The 24,398-nt window shown below is 38.4% G+C and overlaps 1 protein-coding gene across 3 annotated transcripts in view; it reads left to right on the forward strand.

Annotated features, from left to right (window-relative positions):
* The window catches only part of CTNNA3 (catenin alpha 3), a 500,767-nt gene that overhangs the window by 353,658 nt on the left and 122,711 nt on the right, over positions 1 to 24,398 (forward strand). For all 3 annotated transcript variants that reach the window (XM_056352597.1, XM_056352598.1, XM_056352599.1), the window contains one exon: positions 7,013 to 7,169. In XM_056352597.1, the coding sequence (XP_056208572.1) occupies positions 7,013 to 7,169 (157 nt within the window). The remainder of the gene's footprint in view (positions 1 to 7,012; positions 7,170 to 24,398) is intronic.

The raw sequence follows: 24,398 nt of genomic DNA on the forward strand, positions 1-24,398 counted from the left end.
GACCCTTTGGGCAGCAGACACTGGTATGGTTGTATAGCCAGTGCTCTTAATGCTGTATTGGTAGCTCAGGTTGTATAATGTTAGATGTATGGAGGAGGGAACCTAATACTTAAAAATTGTACAGAAGTCTGTGTGCTGCAGAGCCTAGCTTTGGGAGGACTCCTGTGCATGTTTCTCACTGGTAGTGTAAGAGAAAGCACTGCAGTTACACTTGTTCTTGAAAGCTGTTTGCAAGCTTTCCCATCTCACAGTATGGTTTAGGAAGCAGTTCTGGAATCAAAGCAACAAAGGCAAACCAGATCTGCTCCTTCTCTGTTGGCTGAGTTGTATTTCTTCCTGACCACTGCAGATGTGTTCAGTCCACATCCTAGAAACAGGATTTGGGCTAGATCTCCACCTGGCAGAAGCTCAAAACCTTTCTTGTAAAATCCCTGGCCTGTACGGGGATTGGTAGTGAATTGGTTTTGTGTGTGTTTTATATCTTAAAAAAAGTAACTAACTGTATAAAATGTATGCTGGTTGCTTTAAACATGCTTTCCAAAAAGTGTTCCCATTTTGAGTTTTAAATATTAGTGGTGAGTATTTGTTTACTTTATAACATTTTCAAATATTTACAGTTAGGATTGGGAAAAAAAGATAATTACAAATATATCATCCCAACTCTAAAAAATGTTCCACAGTCTGTAGATGATGCCTGTTTGATGCCAGCCTTGATGCCTTTTCTTCCTGGCAGTATTAGAACAACTGCTCTTCTCCTGTACTATAAGAAATGTTTGTTATCAAGTCAGGAAACTATTTCTTCTTAGCTCTGTTTTGGTGTCATGTGTAGTCCACTTTACCTCTCCTCTTTCTTCCACCAGTACAGGAGCAGCTCTTCCATGGTTTAGAGCAGGGGTCCTCAAACTACAGCCCGCAGGCTGGATACGGCCCCCAGGGTCCTCAATCCGGCCCCTGGTATTTACAGACCCCCCCGCCGGGGGTTGGGGGGGAAACCAAGCAGCCGCAGATGGCTGCCTGCCACTGCATCCGCGCGCAGGACGAGAAGGTGCCCGGGGATGGGTGCCCACGGCAAAGGTGCGCACACCAGTGTCCGCAAACGTACGGGCACTGCCACACACCGCCGGTAACTCCTTTCGGGGTCCTGTGCAGCCCCAAAGGGCTAACGCTCGCCTCTCCCTGCCGCGCCGCACTCGCCCTCGGCCACCCAGCACTACAGCAGGGACCCTCCGCCCCCCACCACCCTGCGACCCCCCGGAGCGCGCGCCGGCCCCCTGGTTAAAAAGTTTGAGGACCCCTGGTTTAGAGATTTAATATATTCTTTGCCAATATTTTAACTACCCTGCTCTCAAGTACCTTAGTGATGGAGAGTTTAGAGTCTGTTGAGGCCATCTGTTTTTGTGCATATTAACTGTCCCTTCAGTTAGGCATTTTATTTAAAAAACGAACAACACAAAAAACAAAACAGCTTTTTCTCTTGCTACAGTTCTGTCCACTACTTCCTGTCCTATTTCTTGTGGCAGAGATTGCAGTTTTATTTCTCCTATTCAGAAAGCTGCCTTCTATGAATTCAAAGATTGTCATGTATCTCCTCCCTATTATACTACAGTTTATATATGCTACCAGTACTGTTAGTCCTTCTGTCACTCTCTTTCCTGTAACAAATCTGTGACATAAAGGATTGCTAGTAATAGGTTGACCAAAATGGTGAAGGTAGCATTCTTGTTGCTGATTTATCACCATATGCTGGCCTATTAAGGTACCTTGCAAAGTATTTTTATTGCTTTTTCCAGGACCAACATGCAATTTCAACTGTTCCTTCCTTTCTAAGAAAGCGGAAGATAACTTAGAATATATTTTATTGGGAATTTGGTTTTATTCTTCTCTTCAGCTTCTCTTCCTCTGCCTTTTAGTTATTTTCCTTTTATTTGTGTACATGGACACTGTCCTGAATTTATTACATTGCATGTTTTCTGGGTGTAATTTTGGAATAGTTACAAACACCCAACATTAAGAATGTTGCTTGCTTCATAAATTCTTGTTCTTTACTGATTTTTTTTGTTCTTTTTCTTGTAATGTGTTGTGTTCTGGCTGATGAAAACAAAGCTTAAGGTAGAGTAACATGATTTATGTAAGTGTAATGCTTATTAGTATGGTTTGTACCATTGAAAAACAAAACATGAGTTGTCTAAAGGACAAATGAAATTGATTTTTCTGCTAATTGCTAAAATCACTAATTCCCAAAATGATTAAACTGCTAATATTAAGAAAAAAAAAAAAAAAAGGAAGTACGCTATTACTACACTGAATTTTTGGTGTATTCTGCATTCTACATCTACATTCCTATAGAAAGAGCATCACAGGCAGCATTGTGTCTCAACTGAAGAGGTTTGGGCACTGAGCTGATGCTTGGTAGGGTTGCTTTTGTTCCACAGAAGTTTCTGTGAGGAGCTGAAGGATGTGCTATGTACTATCACCAGAAGTGGTTCTCCTGGAGTACCAAATGTAGAATTGTTTTAAATACATGGTCTGTGTGCAAGTCTTGAGTCACCATGTTTTCTTCTTCATTTTCAATGTCTGGGAGTTAAATTTAGCCATTTAGGGGAGACAAATGCTTTGGAAGTGAAAGCTCAGTCAGTTTTAAAAGGGATAAAAGAGAGGGTAAGTTAGTAGTTCAGGCCCTTTCCTACTTCAATTAAGTCTGTTCAGTTGCACATGTGTGGGATTTTTTATTGGTTTTACCAAGTCAGTTGGAACGGCCACAGTCTGTAGTTCCTTGCAAATGAGAAATTAAGTTGTCTTAGCAAATAAAAACTTCTGGTTTATCCTATTGCTGAAGCATCTTCAATCCAATAGAAACCTTAAGTGATCGACTCCATTGCCACTGGTCCTGAGAAATGTAACAAAATTGAAAAGGTGTCTGAAGTCTAGTTCATAAACCTCTTACAATTGCATTTTTTTAATTTTAAGCATTTGTTTTAATAAAGGAAGGAAATAGTTTGTATTACTGGTGAAACTGGAAGTCAGTTAAGACTGCCTTTAGCACAGTATTATTGCCTACTTTGAAGTATTTATTCAAAGTGTGTGTTTAGTTCCAAAGGTAGTACTATAACAGAGGAAAATGCTGAACACTTATCTTTATAAAAGTGAACCCTAATAAGCTCTTAAATTCCCTGCTTTAACTCTTTGGGGGGAAAAAAATACCTGTACTTGCAGAGCCTTCAGTAGAAGTAATGTATGTAAATGGAAATTTAAGCCTTCAGCAGCTTGAGTGGTATGTTAACTTATTTGAGAAGCCAGAAGCAATTGGCTATCCAAGCATAAATAAATGTGTGCAGGAAGAGATCTTGTGTTTCCAAAGTGGTGCTGCAAATGAACAGTACATGTGGGAATGTAGGCAGAATGTTTATTATTGTATTTTGCATATGCCTAGGAGATAGGCACTTTGTTGGTGTCTTTGAATTGGGCTTCAATGTCCATGGTGACTCTATTTTAATGTCTGCATTCTGATGAGGAATAAATGAGCAACCTTTTAATCTACGTCAGCATTGCTGTGCTATTACTATTTGTCAGATGTTAGAAATGATGCGTTACTGTAGCAGTGTGCCAAGCTGCACTCAACATTCATTTGGGAGAGCTTCTCTTCTGATCTTCCTGGAAGTTACTATGATTCTGTCCTGCATTTTATAGGAGTAGAGAATGTTATTTACAAACTGAAATATAAGGTGCCTTCTGCACATTCAATATTTTAACTGTGCATGTTTCCTAGCAATTGCATTTTTAAAAAAGGCAGTAAATGAGAGTGGGGAACTGGGATTGTGTTTTCCACATAAGAGACATAAATAGTGTGCCTACTTACAGGAGTAGAATCACACTATCAAGATATATCTGCTGTAGATCTGGAGTATGGATGAAGTAAAATTGTATAACACATAACAAAGGGGGTACACTGAAAGGATGTCTGAAAACTATGGGGGAAACTAAAAAACAAACCAAATTATGATCAGAAAAGGAAAATGAGTAGTCAGTTCTAAGTCTTTGATGGGCCTGGCTCAAGCAGTATTCTGTCACCCGTTTGTAACATCTACTATTTTACAAGTCAGTGGCTTTAAGGGTACTGTGTGAAATCAGACTTCTTTTAAATGAGCCTTTAGGCTTCATTATGTGTGCGCTCTATGACTTGTGAGCTGTAGTATTCTAAAAAACTGTTTAACTGCTGAAACCGTAGCTGGCGGTGGTGGATTTTGATTTTGTTTTGGTTTTTTTTTTTTAATTTATTTATTTTTTAAAGTGTCTTCCATATTGTCTGAGGTGCAGATCAAGTGATTTTATTATTGTTGTTGTTGTTATCAGATATTTTTGAAACAACAAGCTGTGCCACTTTAAAAAGAAGACTGATCAGACACAGGACTTTCAACTTGCTCAACTGTTCAGCACTTTTTTCCTATAGCATTTACTTCTTGCCTTTAATCACAATGAACATCATTCTTTATTTTGATTCTTTAGTGAAATTTTAAATTCTTTTCCAAATATGGATAGTTCAGTAGCACGTTTTCTTTAAGGTAGCTGCATGGTGCTGTGCTGTGTACCTGAAGGCAGAATTCATTGTCAAAAAGCTGAAAGTCTAATGAATTAATTCATATGGGTATTAGTAATTGGGGAAAAAAGGGGAGCATGACAATGTCAGCCTTATTCAGTGTGTTTTGTGGTTTTCTGCATAACTTTGCAGATGTTTTGTCAAAATAAGAAGGATCTACAGTGTAAATCATCACTAATTTAGTAGTAATTCTGAGATGCTGGGGCTCCTGATTGGTTACATTTAGGCAACAATTAAAACAGTATTTAAATATATTTATTATCTCATTTTTTTAAGTAACAACTTTATGATAATTCCATTCCTGTTTTACTAAAACATGTAGTAAATCATTCTGGTCTGCTGGTGTAATAATGTATGCTAGTGCTGTTTAATGCAAAAGATGACATGTTAATAATGTAGTCTTCCTCAGTTCAGCACTTAAGTGTTCTTGATTTTTTTAATCTTAAGCAAATTACTGTTTCCATATGTTTATGAATTTAAGGTAAATGGAGAGCTTTTTGCTGCAAAAAGTTGAGTGAGTATTTTTTGGTTAATTTGTGTGGGGTTTTTTTGTGGGGTGGTGTGTTTTTAATTTTTCCCATCCTGCAATAGAAAGGTTTTTTTTGTTGCTTTTCATGATGCACATAGAGTAGTTTATTCATTTCATCTATGCAAGTACTATTTCTCTTCATGCTCTCTGCTGCTGTCAACTGACTTCAGTTTTTTCAGTCTTCTATCACAGTTTTATGGTTTTTAAATCTACGATGACGATATTGATGCTGTTCTGTCTTCAGTGAGAGAGTAACTTTGTGTCTTTCTGCCCCCAAATGGATAGGGTATTCCACTTTAAAAATGTAAAAGTGCAAAAGTAGAGCAAAAAATTTGCCTCACTTTTCCCATTTATTTCTTCTGGTTTTAATTCTCAGACTGTTCGTTTCTCTGACAGTACCTTTATTTTTTGCAACCGCTTGGCATGGTAGACTTGCATTTATTGCTTGATGCACTGTAAATGCAGTTGCAGTTTTGCTGCTACCTGTCCACTTGGTTCCCGTTATAAACTTGTTTTGCCTATTGGGATTTTTTTTTTTTTTCCTTTCTGGAGAGTAGGATGCTTTTATATCCATTTGTACTTGAGTTGGTAAAGAAATCATACTATAGCTGCATATTCTCTGCCTTCTCCAACTGCCTGGTAAAGTAATAAGGACGTGGTCTATTCTTCCTTATCACAATCATGAGTAAAAACACTCGATCCCAGCAGTATGCTTGTGAAAGCCTAATTGTTATGTTCCTTCATTATGAGGACACAAATATTACTAAGTTGGTCATTATTTAAATTTCACCAGCTTTGTAAGTTCATGTGTTATATAAAAATACCAACCAACCAAACTGATTACAAATTAGCTTATGATCCAGAACAGAGTCAAGAGGATTGATAATTATTGTGAAGACATGTCAGATGGGCTTAGGATGAGGAATTTCCTAGTTCTTATTCTTCAATGCAATAACCTGATAATGACACACAAGAAAATTTCATGAATGTATACTGCCAACACTGGGGATTAGTGTGGCATATTGTTTTTATTCTTTTTTACTTTACATAGTGTTTTGCTGTCTTAAAACCATTCTCCCATTGATAAATAAGCAATATTGGGAAGGGGAAAAAAGGTTAATGTTAAGATTAATGTTCAGCTTTTACCTGGGATATGTATTAGTTTAAATAATGTTTATAGATACCACATCAACAAAAAACCATATTAGGGAAAAACTCCTCTAGCTAACTGATTGAAGCAGTATCTGTAGAAGTAATCACTTCAGGATTAATTATTTCAATCCTCAATTAGTCTTTCCTGGGCTAGATGGAATCTGCCCTCTTCATGTGAACATAGTTACTATTTTTAGGCCTAACTGATTTAGAATACCACTTTGCTGCTTTTTATATAGGTGTAGTATGTGTTATGTCCCATGCCACTGATGTTAAAAGAGGTATCTGTTGTCCCAGCAAAACCTTCCACTTGTAGTAATCTCTCTTTCAGTGAAGATCCTTTCTAATCAAAGTGCTGTGATAACAATAACAGCTGTTAAAGAGTTTAAACTCAAAACTGATGTATGGCATACTGACAAGTGTGTGCCTTAAGTCTGTGTAAATAAAAACCTCCTTGTATTAATACCTTGCAAACTCAAATACTATGAATCCTCCAAGTAAAAATGTTGGGATTTTTGCTATCCTGTTCCATTAGCTTTTTGATTTATAAAGCTAAATTGGAAGTTAGCCTAAGCAACATCTGACTGATAGTCCTGCTGAGAACAGAAACAAAAGCTGAACAATGCTTTTGCTTAGAGAACAGAAATGCTGCTCTGCAAGTTTAAATAAAACATAAAATTTTATTTCTGAAGACATAATCATTTAGATGTTGGGTTTTGTGTCTATTTTTGGTACAGGTTATTAATGCTGCTTTAGCTCTTGCTGCCAGACCAAAAAGTCAAGTTGTGAAAAACAACATGGAGATGTATAGAAGTACATGGGAGAATCACATCCATGTTCTTACTGAAGCTGTGGATGATATAACAAGTATTGATGATTTTCTTGCTGTATCAGGTATGATAATTTTCAGAATTTGAGTGTTCTTTTACATGCTTGGAAAATTTTTTGTAATATTTCAGTAGGAATCAATGGAAGATTAGATTGTGTAAGCTTTTGTGAAGCTATTGCATCTGTTTAAAATGTCCCCAACATAATAGATACTCCTCTTGTGCACAATGTTAGCTGGGTAGAAGTTACATGAGCAAACTAGGTGCATGAAACAGAATAGGTATGTTATAGTGGGTAACTTTATCCATCTTCACAGGTTTATTTAGCTCTAAGTTTCAAAATCTTTGTAACTTTGTCCTGGTTTTGGCTGGGATGGAGTTAGTTTTCTCCTTAGTAGCTAGTACAGTGCTGTGTTTTGGCTCTGATGTGAGAACAATGCTGGTAGGACACTGATGTTCTTAGCTGTTGCTGGGTGATGTTTATACTAAGTCAAGGACTTTTCGGTTTCTTGTACCTTGCCAGCAAGAGGACTGGAGGGGCACGAGAGACCGGGAGGGGACACAGCCAAGACAGCTGACCTGAACCAGCCAAAGGCATATTCCATACCATGGGCCATCATGCCTGGTATATAAACTGGGGGGGTTAGCTGGGGCCGAGGGATCATTGCTCAGGGACTGGCTGGGCATTGGTCAGCGGGTGGTGAGCAGTTGTACTGTGCATCACTTGTTTTCCTTTCTCCCTTTCCCTTTGGATTTTGTACTTTCCCCCACCTTTCCATTGTATCTGTTGTTGTTAATTCATTTTTATTCTGTTTAAATTATTAAATTGTTCTTATATCAACCCTCAAGTTTTATATTCCTTTCCAGTTCTCCTCCCCACCTGTTTGGGTGGTGGGGGAGAATGAGCGAGCGGCTGCATGGTTCTTGGTTGCTGGCTGGGGTTAAACCACAGCAAGCTGTGAGAAGTCTCCTGGAAAAGGAGGTGTATATCAGCATGCATATCCATAAAACAGAAGATTCTCACAATGTCCTATGTTTGAATTACTGTGGAATGAACTGTAGCGCTAATTTCCAGAGTTTTCAGTTACAAATATTTGTCAAGCAAAATGTACTTCTAAATCTCTTCACTGATGAAGCCTTTGATAGCAGTAACTGTATTTACTGAAGCAGTGAGTGTCTTAAACTGTTTTCTCTGTTCTGTTTAAATGTTTTAGTTCTTGCAGTTTAAAGATCCCAATTCTCTGTTTTTGACTTCCCTTAGATTAGTGTAAGCTGGTCAGGAAGGAAAAATTTGTCTTATCTTCATTAAATGTGGTTTAACATTTGTGTTTCCTCATGGCCAGTGGGTCATTTTTCTCTGGACATGTCTATTGGCTTCATTGTTAGGATTATGTGCTTTATGCAGCAATGTAGAACATGAATAATTTTGCAGATGTCAGTAGTTTGAAGCCATTCTAAGTGAAGTCAGAACAAAGTTCATTTTTCCAGATCAATTTTTCCTCATTAAACATGAGGGTGGACTCTTGTCTGCAAGGGGGCTTAGCTTGGACATTCATTGCTCTAAAGCTTACTTCTGTATATTTAAAAATATCACCTTTACTGTGGTAAGTGGAAGCCGCTGGACTGGAGTTACCATAACTGAGTAGTGTTTCTTTCTTGTGATCAGGATGTGGATATTACAGTGCAAAAACTGGAAGCAGAGATGTTTGTTCAGGACATTTCTGGGTCTGCTGATGCTGGATACAGACTTTTCCTCAAAGCATGAAAGTTCTCCTTGCTTTGCAGTGGTCAGTTGGTATAGCTAGGAACTGATTTAGGTCTGAATGGAGAAGAATTCACTGCAACTAATGTGAGTTGGTTATTAATTGAGGTACTTTCTTATGTATATCTCACCATCTTAGTACAGAAAACATAACCAAAGGATTGTTTTTTTCCCTAAGTTAGCCTTTAATGGAAGCCATGTCTAAACCTTCCTATTGCTTGTAGGATCTGGGAGGTTGCAAATCTTTTTTCTTTGATTGAAACTGAAATTTCTGCAGGTATTGCTAGAGCTGTTAATAAAGACATGAAACAAGTCAGTTGTCAATGAATTCAATATGTGGATCTCTTTAATCTACCATGAAATTTGAGTTTTAAAATTCTTTCAAATTCACAGAGCTAAATGTTTCTTTTTAACTCTACAACCATAATTCATTTAAATGCCAAATTACAGATATTTTTTCAAAATTTCTTTGAATTGAAAAATTAAGTTAGGCATTCTAGTAATAACTGGGGGGAAAAAATCTGTCGTTGGGCAGCTGTTCTTTTCGAGTAGATGCTGGCTTTTTGGTGTGGTTTACGTTCTTTGGTTGAGCATAATTGAGTGACAGTATTTCACAGTAAGTAGAAGCAGTAACTTAAGTAGCAGTGATGTGTAGGCCTACATATCACGAGGTCCAAAAAAGTAAAAAATAATGTATTAGCTCTAAACCATGGGTAGAGCATCTTCTTTAAACTTTGGTAAAACCTTTTGGCACATTTTAATTTAATTTGTTTAACTTCAAGTGTCGTGCTTGTTCTTAAGTGATCTGCGGAGTAGATGTTTCCCTATGGCAGTGTCACTTCCTTGCTTTGGGAAGCTTTTGTTTTATTTTATTTTATTTTTTTAATTAGCTTATGTACAAACAAGTAATTATTAAGACTAATTATAAGGAATGGTGCAAGCCACTCTTGGTCTACTCCTCAGTGTATTAGCACCATTATTGCATTCTGAGGGAATGAAGCATTCGTATATTGGTATGTCTAAGTAGAAAAGTTAAATGTGTAATAGAAGATGGTATCTATTTTTTTGGAAATTAATTGGTAATTAGGAAAGATAATGTGCATTTAGTGTTTTATGTCATGTTTGAGATGAAAGGAATAAGAGAATAGATTTGTAATGGATCTGTTTTTTCTACAGAAAATAGTGTTTATACAACATGCCAACATGGGCATAGTGGGGGAAAAAGGTGTTTTAAATAACATACTTTGTTCAAAATTGTTACTCTGCTGTCTCAGAGTGTCTGCAGCCCTGACTGAATCTTCAAGGTTGGCAAGGGAAGTGTTTCATCTTGTAGTTTTAAAATAATTTTTAAAAATACAGTACACTTTTTTATAAATATGGTAAACACACCTACCCTAGTAGTTCTGGTTACTCAGGATTCTAAATAGTACAACAGAATTACCTACTTCAAACTGTATTTTAAATTGCACCTCTGATTGATAGGTCAGATTTTTCTGCCAGATACAAAATGTAATTCCTGAACCTGTTAAGAGTTGGGAATATGTATTTTGTGGTTTACCTTATCTATTCCCTTTTCACACTGTCCACCTGATCCTTGGGTGGCAAGTCGTTCTATAAAATGATGTTATAAATGCCAGTTATTCTGCGTTACTAAAGATTGGGAGGGTAAATTCAGTACTTTTAGCTGTGTTTCTGCTACGGACATTTTAAGACTTCTGAGAGTGCTAAGGAAGTTCTGTGATAAGACTAAAAGTCATTCAAACTGACTTGAGTAGGCAAAAGGGAGTAATTTTTTTAACTGAAGAACTGGCACAAATCAGTTACTGTTGACAAGAGGGAGGAGTCTTAGTTCATCTTCCTATGATACTCTTGTTCCAGTGTGGTGTACAGATTCAGAGTAGATCCAGGGAAATATTGCATGGCTCTCCCGCTGAATGGAGCTGAGAAGAGCATGCTCCAAGTGTGGAGCGTGTGGGGAACTCCCTAAAAATCTGCAATTGTGCAGGCTAGAAATTTGGAATCTTGGAATCTTTCCCTTGGAATCTAAGAGTATGTTAAGTTTTTACAAGCATAATGGGAAACAATGGGATGCCACGATGTTAGAACAGAAGTCGCCTTTTAATGTAAACCTGTGCCATCTGAAACTACTTTTAATTCATGGAAAGCAGCAAAACATAGGTTGTTATCATAAAGCTGCTGGAGAAAGCAGTTTTATGGGTGCCAGTAGTCTTACGGTCCCTACAAGAGCTAAGAGTGAGAGCTAAGGGACCACATTTTTTGCTGATTTTGTCTGTAGCTTTTACTTGATTTCAGTGAAGCTTCCTCACTTTAACACTAGAAAAAATAAACAGGGAAAAAGAAGCTTACCTTATGCCTTTTTTTGCGAAGGCCCAGTTCTAAGAAAGTAGTTTATACTTCAAAAAATTTGTGAAGTATTTAAAAAACAGCACCAAGGGAGCAAACATGCAGCTTCACTTCTTTCCTAACATTACCACTTCAGATCTGAAGCCCTTGATGCCACTGCAGTTTCTACAGTTGGAAGAAGTCTTTAATATTTGATTAGGAAACAGGGTGTCAGATGAACTTTACTGACACATAGCGTAGCATGTACAAAATGACAAAATAGGAGAATAGAATCAAAGAATAAAAAGACATTAGAAGAGAACTCTAGAGATTATCTACTAAAGCATCTTGCACAGAGCAGGACAAATTTCCAATTTGCTAAAGAAATTTCATTTGAAACTCCGTCAGTTATATGTGATCCAAATCTTGAGTTTTTTTGGTCTTAGCTGTTGGCGTACAGCAAAGCTTAAGCAATGCAATACTTAAGTATTATTCATCTGCTACAATAATATATAGAAAAGTCAACTTGATGAATCCTTCTCTCAGTTGCATCACTGAAAGAATGCAGTTGATCTGAGTCAGAGAAAGTAAAAGTAGCTTCATGTAAATGTATTTCCATAGACGTCTTTAGGATTATATAAAAAATGACAAAGTTCAGAGTAATACTGAAGTATCGTATCTGTACCTTGAAAATAGATTCATTTTATTTACACATAATTTCATAGCTGTACAAAAATACTACTAATAATAAGCCACTTATAAAACCTGCAATTACTAAATAAATAAATTTGGCAATTACTAAATTGTATAGGTCTTTAAAAAAACTTTTTTCATGTTTTAATTTTTCAGTTGTATAGACACTTTGAGAAGTAGAAGGGGGAGCTCTCTGCTGTTTTGTAGTGTGTTATTTTAGGTTTTAAAAATTGGAAAAAGTGTGTGTATGTGTGCATATGTGTACATTCGTATTTATGTTCCTATATGTATACATGCACTTAACTATATATATTTGATTTCTGTGAATTATTGCATGGCTTTTCTAAGCTGATGATACTGACTGGCGTTACTACTTTCTGGGTAGATGCCCTGTGAAAATGCAATAATTGTGTTGTGACGATTGTAATTTGTGTAAGTCAGAAAATATAACTTTTCTTATGATGGAAAAGGCTTTACGTAAGCATTTAATTTGTAATTGTTTGCTTAAAATTATTTACCAGACAGAGCAACTGAAAGTTACAGGACCACACCATTATTTGATACATAAATGACTGCAATTAGCATTATTGTAAGCTCTTTTTGTTTTCGAGTATTTCAAAACAATAAATAAACATTCAAGAAGGTGGAAAGCAAAATCTTTGTTGTTTATATAACAACATATTTGGAACTATTTTGACCATATATTGATGTTTGAGAATTTGCTTCAGAAAAAGTGGGCTGCCTTCGTATTTAAGAATGTAGTCACCTGTTTTTACTGACATGGATGTAATTTTGGAAGGTCTGAAATGCCCATGTAATTATCCTTCCCCTTCTTGGGTTTCACTCTGGTACTGCCAAAGCACTGTGGGGGAAGAAACTCCAGTGCTTTATTATTTCTGTGCAGTACTGAACCAGAGTTGTTGAAAACTTTTAGAAGAGGTACCTAGCAGAAACCTCTTGTGTCATTAGACTTGTTGGCTGAATTTTACCGCAACTGTTTGGTAATTTTCTTCTCTAAGCTGTTTTTGTTTTTAAGTGCTATTTTTGGGGTTTTACATCATTTGAAAGAAATGTGTGAGATGGACTTTTGTGTCTCAACTCTATCTCTGTCTGCGTTGTCTGTGTTCATTGTAAGCTTTCTATTAATTTCAGTTTTATGATGGTTGCGGAAGTTTGTTGGTTTAAGTTTGGTACAGTTCTTTCCTCTCTTATTTCCCCTAGACTCGTGAGTGCAATCAATTTCACTATGCAGTTCTGTTAATCTTACCACAGTTTACCTCTAAGAGAATTTATGTTACGGAGTTACAGTCTTCCCATATAGTTCTCTCTAAATTCAGATCAAACCAGTGTTTGTTACAAATCATAACCTCTGTTCTTAACAGAAGTAATTCTTAAACAGGTGATTTTTATTTTATTTTTTTTTTACAAAATCAGATGAGCATTTATTCTTCAATCTACAGCTCAATGCATTTCCTAAGATTAATTTAAAACACACAGTCCACACATGCCCCTTTTTTTTTTTCACTACTCAGTGGACAGGGATATGCTCATTTAGAGAGAGAGCATCACTTGTCTGGCTGGATGATTCAGTCATTCTGTCCCGAATGTAGAAAAAGCTTGTTGAGATTAGTCTGAGATAAAATTTTATGAATTGTCTTCTTGATCTTCCAGTTTGATGTATTTCCTGTTGGTAGCAAGGTTTCTAGTAACTTTCAAAGTGTGTTTTTTCCAGTCTGTAGAAGATCCCTAGCATTGTCTGCTTCCAATACAAAAAGCAGACCTTTCCTCTACTTCTCCAAAATGACTTTGAATCAGTTGTATTTAAAAAAATAGTCATGCTGTCTTTTCAGTGTGTCTGACTTTTCACATCCCTAACATGTAATTATATGCAACTACATTTGCAATTTTTGTAACGTTCTCTGTATATCACATTCTTCCTTATCTCTGCCCCATAGTAGTTATTCTGTTGTTGAACCATTGGTTCTTCATTATCCAGTGTCACATTCTGTATAAAGGTAGTCTTAGAAAATAAATTTCTTTATGCTGCCTGTCCTTTTAATCTCATCATACTCATTTATCCAGGATTGTGTCATAGTCTACCAAGTGCAGCTTTTTGTCTTTTTTTCTGGGACCTCATATAATCTGAAACAATAATTTATACTTACCATTATGGTCTGAGGATGGAAACAGGCCAAGATGTGAAGGGTGTGTTAATATCTTTTTGTTACATTTGAAGGGAAAAGAAAGCTTTGGGTTTTTTAGTATAAAATGCCTATTTCTTATTTGAAACAGAATCAGAAAACTTCAAAGTAAAAATAGCTTAGGATTTAATTTACATTAATTAATGACATTTTGGGAGAGAAGGATTCTGAGCATGAGAGGTAATTAACATAATTCACCCTCTCATGCTCTGTTCATTCTGTCTGCTAACCAGAGGTCATGGTTCTTTTAGGATCTGTGTGATGACTCACACTGGTTGTCACAGATTGGCATTGAAATTGGCATCCAAATTAAAATTGCAGTCATTGTTCCAGCTTCAGGCACTCTTCTGCTGATGGATTGAGGGTTGAGAGGGAAGGAGTCATTAAAACTTAGATTATTCTTTGTGTTGGGGTCATGTTGTGCTGGAATCACATTGAATGATTTCTTTGTTTTTGGATATATATCAGTTACTTCATAATTGAAGGAACTGTTAAATAATGGAGTCCCATAAATAAGTTGGTCATGCAGTAGAGAAACATTGTACCATAAACAAGTTATTATAACAGAAAACAGTTTACCAGTTCACAGTGTTCATTTCTGATGTGCATTCATTTGCAAGTTCTTAAATTGTCTTGTGCTTGCTTTTATCTGGAGTAACTGAGACATGTTGATTTTCTTTACGTAATAACTGATGTTATTTTCCCCAGGTTAATTGCCAGAAGGTTTGGATGGTAAAAAGAACTGTTTGCTCCCTCATTGATTAGAATTGAGTAACCGATTCTGGATAGGAGACAACTGGAAGGAGAATGGAGAATAGCTATGGATAGGTTTTCAGCTCTCTGTGTATCATGCCTTCCTGCCAAAATACAGGTTCTGACACTGAGGGCATCATCATCTGTCCTTCACCGCCCTAAATCAGTGTCTGGAAACAGACTGTGTTTTGTGCTTTTTGCACCATTACTAGAGAATGCATCATACGTGTTAGACCTAGTATTTATATCCTCTGCAGACTCCTAACTTGTACAATTAGTTACTGCAGTGTACTGATTACATCTATGCTGTTGAATGGTGATACTAAACTTGCCCAAAACTTTGCAAGTTGATGACCTGTTGTGGTGGGTTGGCCTTGGGTGGATGCCAGGTGCTCACCAGGCTGCTCTGTCTCTCCCCTCCTTCAGCAGAATGGGGGGGTGGGAGAAAATGAGATTAAATAAACCTTGTGGGTCAAGATAAAGACAGTTTAATGAGGCAATAGTAAAGTTTGTGTGTGCAGAAGCAAAAGAAAATAAAAGGTGTTCTTCTCTACTTTCCGTCGGCAGGTGATGTTCAGCCACTTTCCGGGAACTAGGGCTTCAGTACGCATGGTGTTGCTCCAGAAGACAAATGTTGCAAATAACGAATGCGCCCCCTTCATCCTCCTCTTAGCTTTTGTGTCTGAGCATGTGTCTTACGGTATGAATATCTCTTTGGTCAGTTTGGGTCAGCTGTCCTGGCTATGATCCCTCCCAAGACCTTGCCCACCCCCAGCCTATTGGTGGTGGTGGTATGTTGAAGAGGCAGCCTTGATGCTGTGTGAGCACTGCTCAGCAGTAGGCAAAATATTGGTGTGTTATCACCACCTTTCTAGCTACCAATACAGAGCACAGTACTATGAGGGCTGCTATGGGGCTCAGCCACACCCGGTACACCTTTTTATTAAATTCTTCCTTCCAGTTTCTGCTTTGATGATCATCTGGGGGTTTTTTCGTGTAAAAAAATGCTGCAGGTATGAACCTAGAGACAGCAAAAGCTTTTTGTAGAGGTGCCTTTTGTAATTAAGGTCATTGTAAATATGTAGAAAGTAGCAAATAGTAGAACGTTCAGAACTGCTGAAACTATTTTCAAAGTTTAGTGGAAAAGAATCCCTACATTGTTGAGATGCCTTGTGAAAAATACTACTCCCAACTCTGTAAAATGCTCTTTATCCTTACTAATTCTCACATTCTACTGGAAGTTTTAGATCTCGAGGAAATTTATTTAATGCCAGCTACTCAAACTCAGTTAAAAATTCTGAAAGTTTGTATCTGATCTTGTAACATATCAAAGTTTAGAAACTATTTTGATTGTGATTTCTTCTTTTTATTCCTGAATCTCCTCAGTTCTCTAGTACTGTGCATTTCCACTGAAAATTTCACATTTCTTTCCCCTCCCATACCAAAGTCTTCTAATTTCTTTCCTTTGACATTTATCTTCTAAAACTTCTAGAATCTCCTTCCTCCCTACACTTCCCATCCTCATTTTAAAACAACAACACAAAGCAAAAAAACACGCTTACACAACATTCTAGTACACTGCTGGTAAGTTTGTAAAACTTTAATGCTTTGTCTGCTAGTTTAGTGGAACCACTTGAAAACAGAAAACAGTGTAAGACATCTGCATTTTTTTCAGACGCGCTTTATTTTGTTCATATTTATTCAGTTGTTTAGGGATGTCTGTTAGCTTTCATCTTGCTGAACACCTACATTAAGGCTGCATTAAGGAAGGTACTAGTCTGAGGTTATTGCAGTTCAGGTACTTCTCCAGGTAGAACTTTTTATGCTTTGCCTGGTCACTTGCTCTTTGCCAAAATATAGTTTTGCTTAAGCCTCATACAGTGTTGGATGTAATTTGGGCTAATCAGATTAGTATGTTATTTCATTGTCCTGGGGATTTTGCCTTTTGCCTCTGGAGTTACATCTTTCTCTTAGCACCCGCCCCCTTAAAGTTTGTCTATGAGCAACAACTGTTGTCTTAGAGGAGCAAGTCTAATGAGTGAAAACTTTATTTCATGGTAGAATAGCTTGCATAGACCACCCAGTCGATTTTAAGGAGCATCACTGAGTAAGTTGCTTATTTTCTACCTGTATCTTGTAGCAAATAGTTAGGTATATTGTAAAGAGAGTGAGGACTTTTGGAACATCTCAAAGTTTGCTATTTTAGATGCTTGCAGGAACTTTACTATTGTAGCATTATAACAAAGTACTATGAACTCATCAAGTCCATGAATAATACCATTAGAGCTGTTCACTTCAAGTCATGCATCACTGCAATTATAGGACTGATTGCATGTTTGTGCATTTGTATGTGTGTGATTGAATTACGGTGGGTAAAACCCTCTAATCTGTTTTAATTACTGCTCTATTTATTGTAGTTGGACTTTACCTATGACTGTTGTAATTGAGCAGGTGGGTATTATATGAACCTAGGACTTGGCTTTGTGAGACTGTTTCTATTAACTATGTTGCTTTTTTATTAACCCCTAAAGGAAAACAAACCCAGGCTGTTTACTGAATACCATTTTTTTAAAAAATCAGATCATAAAAAGCATAAGTTCATGCCACATCAAATGTAGTAAGTGAATATGTTTGCCTTTAGCTTAAAGTACTCTGCTATGTGGCATAGTAGAATGAAGTCCATCTGTGGAAATGGCCTGGGACCATTGGAGGTCTCTTATCATTACTGCTAGTTTTAACGGTCATCTAAAATTTCTTTACTTTGACAAAGCCAGCAGAGGCCAATGCACTGTTGTAGTGTGTGTACTTCCCTTAATTCCACATGCATATTTTATTTACAAGTCTTGTGCAACTTGTAGCTGTATCTATATGCTGCTTACCTGCACAAAGACATCCTGCTTCGTTTTTCTAAGTGCACATGTAAGCATGAGTCGCAGAACTTTGGGCCTGTTGATTCTGTTGCCATGAAAAATCCACATTGTTCCTTGCCACTGATGGTTTCTGTTTCTGAGCAATGTGGGAGGCCTTTAAGCCTGTGTAGAAAGACCTCGTTCTGGAAGAATCCTGAGTATCAGTGATGCCTCATAGCTCCTGGTTTTAGTCCCAGTTTCATGGGTGAGCAATGGAATTTGTTGTCCAGTGCCTTCTGTGTCTTCCTTTGTGAATGTGATTTGGACCATAGTGGATAGCCTTGGTATTTTTCTGGAGAAAGAGGAAGGCCTGGTTCTGGTTCCTGTTGAACTGTTGCATAAACTGCAATCACACTAGAACATTTTTCATGTTCTAGAACGTGAAAGAGAGTCTGAAGTTTCTTATAAAATTATCTTGGTTTAAAAAACACACACTCCCTGCCTCCAAACCCCAACAACCAAACATGTATTTATGGGCAGGAGAATATTCTTTTTACTGCTTACAAATAAAAATACTATAATGCACATTTACTGATACCATCCATTTCTTTTTTATTGATACTGAAAAGCTCTTATTCAGTCTGCTCCGTGGTGCTTGTTTAGAAAGCTGAGTTCACTCTTCTTTTAACCTTGTAACATAGCTACACCTTCTATTATGTTAAAAAAATGCACTTGATCAGTACCACTCAAATACAATTAATCATAAGGCTAGGCCTCAATCTCTGGGTATTTATAGCATTAAATTTTAGATTTTTGTCAGTCTCATGTTTCAGATCACTTTGGATAGTTACAATCATTAAGATGGCAGTCTGGACAAAATATACTGTAAATACTTGGGAAAGAAATAAGGGAATATTCAGATTTCTGGCTTGCTTATCTCTCTTGATATAATCAGTTTTCCATCAGTGGTTTAAAGTTCTGGTTCAGTTTATTACTATTTTTCCAGTCTGTGTAGCATGTTTGCAGATGAATGCATCGCAAAAATTGGCAATTATAGATCACTTTTAGCATAGTTGTGAAGATAGGGGAAAAAACCAAGATGCTCTTCAGAGACTTAAGATTAAATCTACAGTTTCCATGCTGCCTTTTTGGCACCTGCAATAGCAAAATACCATGCCATGCTTTTTGACAGAATAAATGTAAGAATCTAAGTAGAGATGTATGTGCTTACGGTGAAACGATATTGAAAGAGGAATGTAAATTGCACAGTGGGTTTCAATACCATGTATCTCAAGTTTGTTTGGCCTGACTATAATATGCTTCAGGATAAATGGGAATTTACTAACTTAAAACGGTCAAGCTCCCTCTTCATGGTTCTCACCTGGAGTGTGAGAAGAAGATGGCTTTGAGTTTTTCCTTTTGATCAAGACTAAAGGCTTGATGTGTGTGTCGCTGAGCATGCAGTTTGCTTCTGCTGGTATAGCTTTCATCCGTTCAGTGACCCACTTGAAAGTTCTGTGAAAGCCATTGTATGACTTTGCCCTTGCTGGGCATATCCTCTGCTGCCTCCTCTTTCTTTTAACATGTTTGTCTTCCATAATATTATGTAACTGTTAATTCCACAGTTTAGAGGTGTATTTTGTGAATGTTTTTTTTTTGGTTTTAGTCCTGCTTCTTACCGAAATGGATGTTTTCAGATGGAAGCAAGGACAAGAACTATTCATAACATTTAAGATGTAGGCATATCATGGATTATGCTAGCATAGTAAACCCCTTTTTTCTTTACTGTCAGGGCTTCCCTGGGAAATCCTAGCATTCTTTTCCTTTTGATCATCATTGAGCTAGTGTCCTTCGAGAATTTCCTTAATTGACTTCATAAATTTCTACGCTTAATATTAGTAATTAATTTATAGCTCAGTATTTTATATAGACTTAAGGCTGTTTTGTCACTATACACATTAATTTGAGTTTATAGACATTGAATATGGTCTGTCTTGTTGGCTGATCATTTGGTTCCGTGATAGCCATCTTCAGTTGATGTAGCCATCTATCCTACATGAGAAAAGACAAACAAATCTTTACTTTGTTACTTCACTACTCTCTTTTTATATTACTTCTGAAAGTTCTGAGTCACACAGTTGCAGAGCCAGCCACTGTGGAGCTGCTTATGTAATTGCGAAAATGGTCTGTATATTTCTGTCCCGTTTTCTGTTTTGTAAGAAGTAACACCCAGGAAAATCTGTCATCTTATCCCATGCCATCTCAGAGTTGTCCAGGAATAGTAGCTGCAAGACCATTTTGAAAGCTTTTTGGAAATCTGGTCTATAGTTACCAAATGAATCACCTCACTGTTTGCTATTGCCTTTAAAAAGTCCAATTTGTGATACTTGGCTTTCTACGCTACAAAGCTATTTTCACTCTTCTTAATAACATTATATTCAGCTCTCTATCTGTTCTGTTTCATATAAAAGTTTCTACCAGTTTACCCAACAGAAATACTGTGTATAGGTTTCTATTTCCTCTTGATTCCTACCAAATGCCTTAAAAGTTATCACCATAGCAAACGGTTTCTCATAATCTACTATCAAGGTTAATAGAATTTAATATGTTACATGTAACAACTAGTAGTTCAGCAATTTGTTTTCAGTTTCTTTTGGAAGAATCTATTCCTGGAAATTTGTTCATGCTCATTGTATCCATTTTATTTTAATTGAAAACCTAGTGTTGCTTCCTACCTCCCTTTGGTATCCATATCCTTGCCCCAAAAGTACCAGACAGTCCCTGATACACTGATCTAAATGCAAATTACTCTGGTAACACTGATTGTCACGACGGAGGGAAGACACAGTCACTCAATATGAGTGATCAGCAGACTTCGTTTATTGAACCTTATAGTCACCTTTTATGCCTTGTTATAATTAGCTCATACATATTACAAAAGTTAAGCTCATTATTGGTTAGTAGCCTAAATATCAAGCCTGCCCGTAGTTTCTCTTCTGTAGTTATCTGTTCCCACCTGCAACATTCTTTTCCCACCGAAATCTTCCTGTTATTGTGTAACAAGAATAGCCAAAGACAGTGTATTTTTGCTTTACTTCAGATAAACTGAGAGCGATGTGCATTTTTGTCCAGCCAGCTGGACTATGTCTATGTGAACTTTTTCAGCTAGCCAATTATCCACAACTGATTGCTTAGACTCAAGGGCAAACATTATAGTGGTGGTACACTCATTGATCATTGATGCATGCTTAGAGACTGCTTGTTTAGGTTTGCCATATTCTAGCCACCAAATTGGACCGCGTTTCACACACTGATTTGTGAAGCTGTTTTGGTGTTATCCCATAAAGACCTGCTATTTCAAGTGAAGATTTGATAGTGTGTCATGGGATAAAGCCCTGGAGGGAAGAAGGGCCTAAGAAAGCTGATTAATGTTCAGGGATTACCTCCTCCAAGTGCAGGAGTGATGTGTCCCAACAAAGAGGAAGTTGGGCAAGAATGCCAGGAGGCCTTCATGGATGAACAGGGATCTCCTGAACAAACTCAGACACAAAAAGGAAGCCTACAAAGGGTGGAACACAAGGATGGGTAGCCTGGGAAGAATACAGAGAAATTGTCCAAACAGCCATGAATCAGGTTAGGAAAGTAAAGACCTGATAGAATTAAATCTGGCCAGGGATGTCAGGGGCAACAAGAAAAGCTTCTGTAGGTACATCGGTGATAAAAGGAAGATTAGGAAAATGTGGGCCCGTGCTGGAAAGAAGAGGGAGACCTGGTCTTGGTTACCTGGGACACAGAGGAGGCTGAGGTACTCAATGACATTTTTTGCCTTGGTCTTCACTGGCCAGTGCTCCAGCAAAACCACCCAAGTCACAGAAGGCAAAGGCAGGGACTGGGAGAATGAAGAACCACCCACTGCAGGAGAAGGTCGGGTTTGAGACCATCTAAGGAACCTGAAGGTGCACCAGTCCATGAGACCTGATGAGATGCATCTGTGGGTCCTGAGGGAACTGGTGGATGAAGTGGCTAAGCCACTATCCATCATATCTGAGAAGTCGTGGCAGTCTGGTGAAGTACCCACTGAAGTACCGGTAAAGGGGAAACATAACCCCCATTTTTAAAAAGGGAAATAAAGACGACCCTGGGAACTACAGGCCAGTCAGTCTCCCCTCTGTGCTTGGCAAGATCATGGAACAGATCCTCCTGGAAACTATGCCAAGGCACATGGAAAATAAGGAGGTGCTTGGTGACAGCCAACACGGCTTCACAAAGGGCAAATTGTGCCTGACCAATTTGGTGGCCTTCTGTGATGGGGGTTACAGCATTGGTGGATGAGGGAAGAGCAACAGCTGCCACCTACCTGGACTTGTGCAAAGCTTTTGACGCTGTCCGACACTATATCCTTGTCTCTAAACCAGAGGGGCATGGACCTGATGGGTGGACCGCTTGGTGGATAAGGAATTGGCTGGATGGCCGCAGTCAGAAAGTTGGTGGTCAAGAGCTTGATGTCCAAGTGAAGAGCAGTAATGAGTGGTGCTCCTCAGGGACCGGTACTGGGACCGGTGCCATTTCACATCTTTGCTGGTGACAGGGACAGTGGGATCGAGTGCACCCTCAGCAAGTTTGCTGATGACACCAAGCTGTGTGGTGCAGTCGACACACTGGAGGGAAGGGTCGTCATCCAGAGGGACTCTGACAGGCTTGAGAGGTGGGCCTGGGCAAACCTCATGAACTTCCACAAGGCCAAGCGCAAGGTCCTGCACGTGGGTGGGGGCAATCCCAAGCACAAATACAGGCTGAGTGGAGAATGGGTTGAGAGCAGCCCTGAGGAGAAAGACTTGGGGGTGTTGGTGGACGAGAAGCTCACCAGGACCTGGCAGCGTGCCCCGGCAGCCCAGAAAGCCAACCACATCCTGGGCTGAATCAAAAGCAGCGTGGCCAGCAGGTCCAGGGAGGCGATTCTCCCCCTCTGCTCCGCTCTCACGAGACCCCACCTGGAGTCCTGCGTTCAGCTCTGCCCCCCCCAATGTAAGAAGGACATGGACCTGTTGAGCGAGTCCAGAGGAGGCCACAAAGGTGATCAGGGGGCTGTTGCATCTCTCCTGCTAAGACAGGCTGGGAGACTTGGGGTTGTTCAGCCTGGAGAAGAGAAGGCTCTGCAGAGACCTTAGAGCAGCCTTGCAGTACCTAAAGGGGGCCTGCCAGAAAGCTGGAGGGGGACTTTCTACAGGGGCCTCTAGTGACAGGACAATGGGGAATGGCTTTAAACTGAAAGAGGGTATAGTTGTATTAGATATTAGGAAGAAGTTCTTTACTGTGCAGGTGTGAGGCACTGGCACAGGTTGCCCAGAGAAGCTGTGGATGCCCCATCCCTGGAAGTGTTCAAGGCCACGTTGGATGGGACTTTGAGGAACCTGGTCTAGTGGGAGATGTTCCTGCCCATGGCAGTGGCTTGGAACTAGGTGATCTGTAAGGTTGATTTGAACTGTAAAGATTCTGTGATTCTGTGATTTTCTTTTACTAAAGTTAGGGAGCATTTTAGTGGTGAACTTCTTGCAGAGCTGTAAAGGGTAAGAGCAAATCAGATGTGTGAAGTCATTCAGTAAGTAGGTAGGACTAAGGAGCTAGGTAGTGCAGTTCAACAGTGGATTTAGTAATTTGGATTATTTAAAGATTCTCTCCAGAAACTGAATTTCCATACTGAATTCCTGCTCATTTTTTACTGAATTTCAGTGAGTTGTTGCTGAGATGTAGTTATCTGCAAGATTTGTTTCTCATCACAAGGTTTGCAAACTAATGGCATTCACTTTAAGAGTTTTGGAGGCTGATGCACTTGGAATTTACTTTCTATTTGATCTGGCTGAGTTCAGATTTGGCAGCCTTTGGAGCATGGTCTAAGATGCATGAGTTTGATGCAGATTGGGATTAATTTTTTGTGTGTTTTATTTCCTAACAACTTGGTTGCTAATAGCTTTCCAACTGCAGCTGTGGCCATAGTTTTTAATGGTTTTGTGCAGCTTTGCAGGAATTGATTTGCTTGTTTTTTGTAATGAGGCCTACTGAAAACATACATAAGTGTTCTAAAACAGTGGTATCTAAATAAGCACAACAAAATTATAAGGGAAGATTTTTTTAATCAGTGTCGCTAAGAGTGTAAAGTGATGATGCTACTAAGGTGCAGAATGCCAAATTTTCCATTTCTGGGATATAATACAAAATATTTATCTGGGGGAGCAGGTTGCAGTTGTGTTGTTGTTCTGAAGCTTCTGGTGTGTGCTTTTATTACTGAAAGTTAGCCAGCCAGCTAGTGTGTAGCGTGTTATCTACAAAAAGGAAAGTTGAGAAGACAGACATAGATGCATGCACAAGATGAGCAAAAGCTGATTGTTGAATGTGATGTTTTCCCTTAAGGTCTGCTCTTTTGAACTTGGTAACAAGTGGTAGGATACTAATGAGGTTTTCTTGATGATCAGAAGGCAGCCTACTCTTTGGAACCTCCAGCAGCTCACTAGGGTACGTGCATGTTTGTTACAAAGCTGGGAATCCTTAGCACATCAGGGCGGAAAAAAGTGTGCAAAATCAAGGAACGTGCCTAATTGGATTTGATGATTGCACGAAGTCTGACTTACGTGTGCGAACTTCTGTTGCCAGTAAGTTTAGCAGACACTTTAAATTTGGTCCTAGAAATGTGGTACATG

This window comes from Falco biarmicus, chromosome 9, assembly GCF_023638135.1.
Source record: "Falco biarmicus isolate bFalBia1 chromosome 9, bFalBia1.pri, whole genome shotgun sequence".
NCBI classification, from domain to species: domain Eukaryota; kingdom Metazoa; phylum Chordata; class Aves; order Falconiformes; family Falconidae; genus Falco; species Falco biarmicus.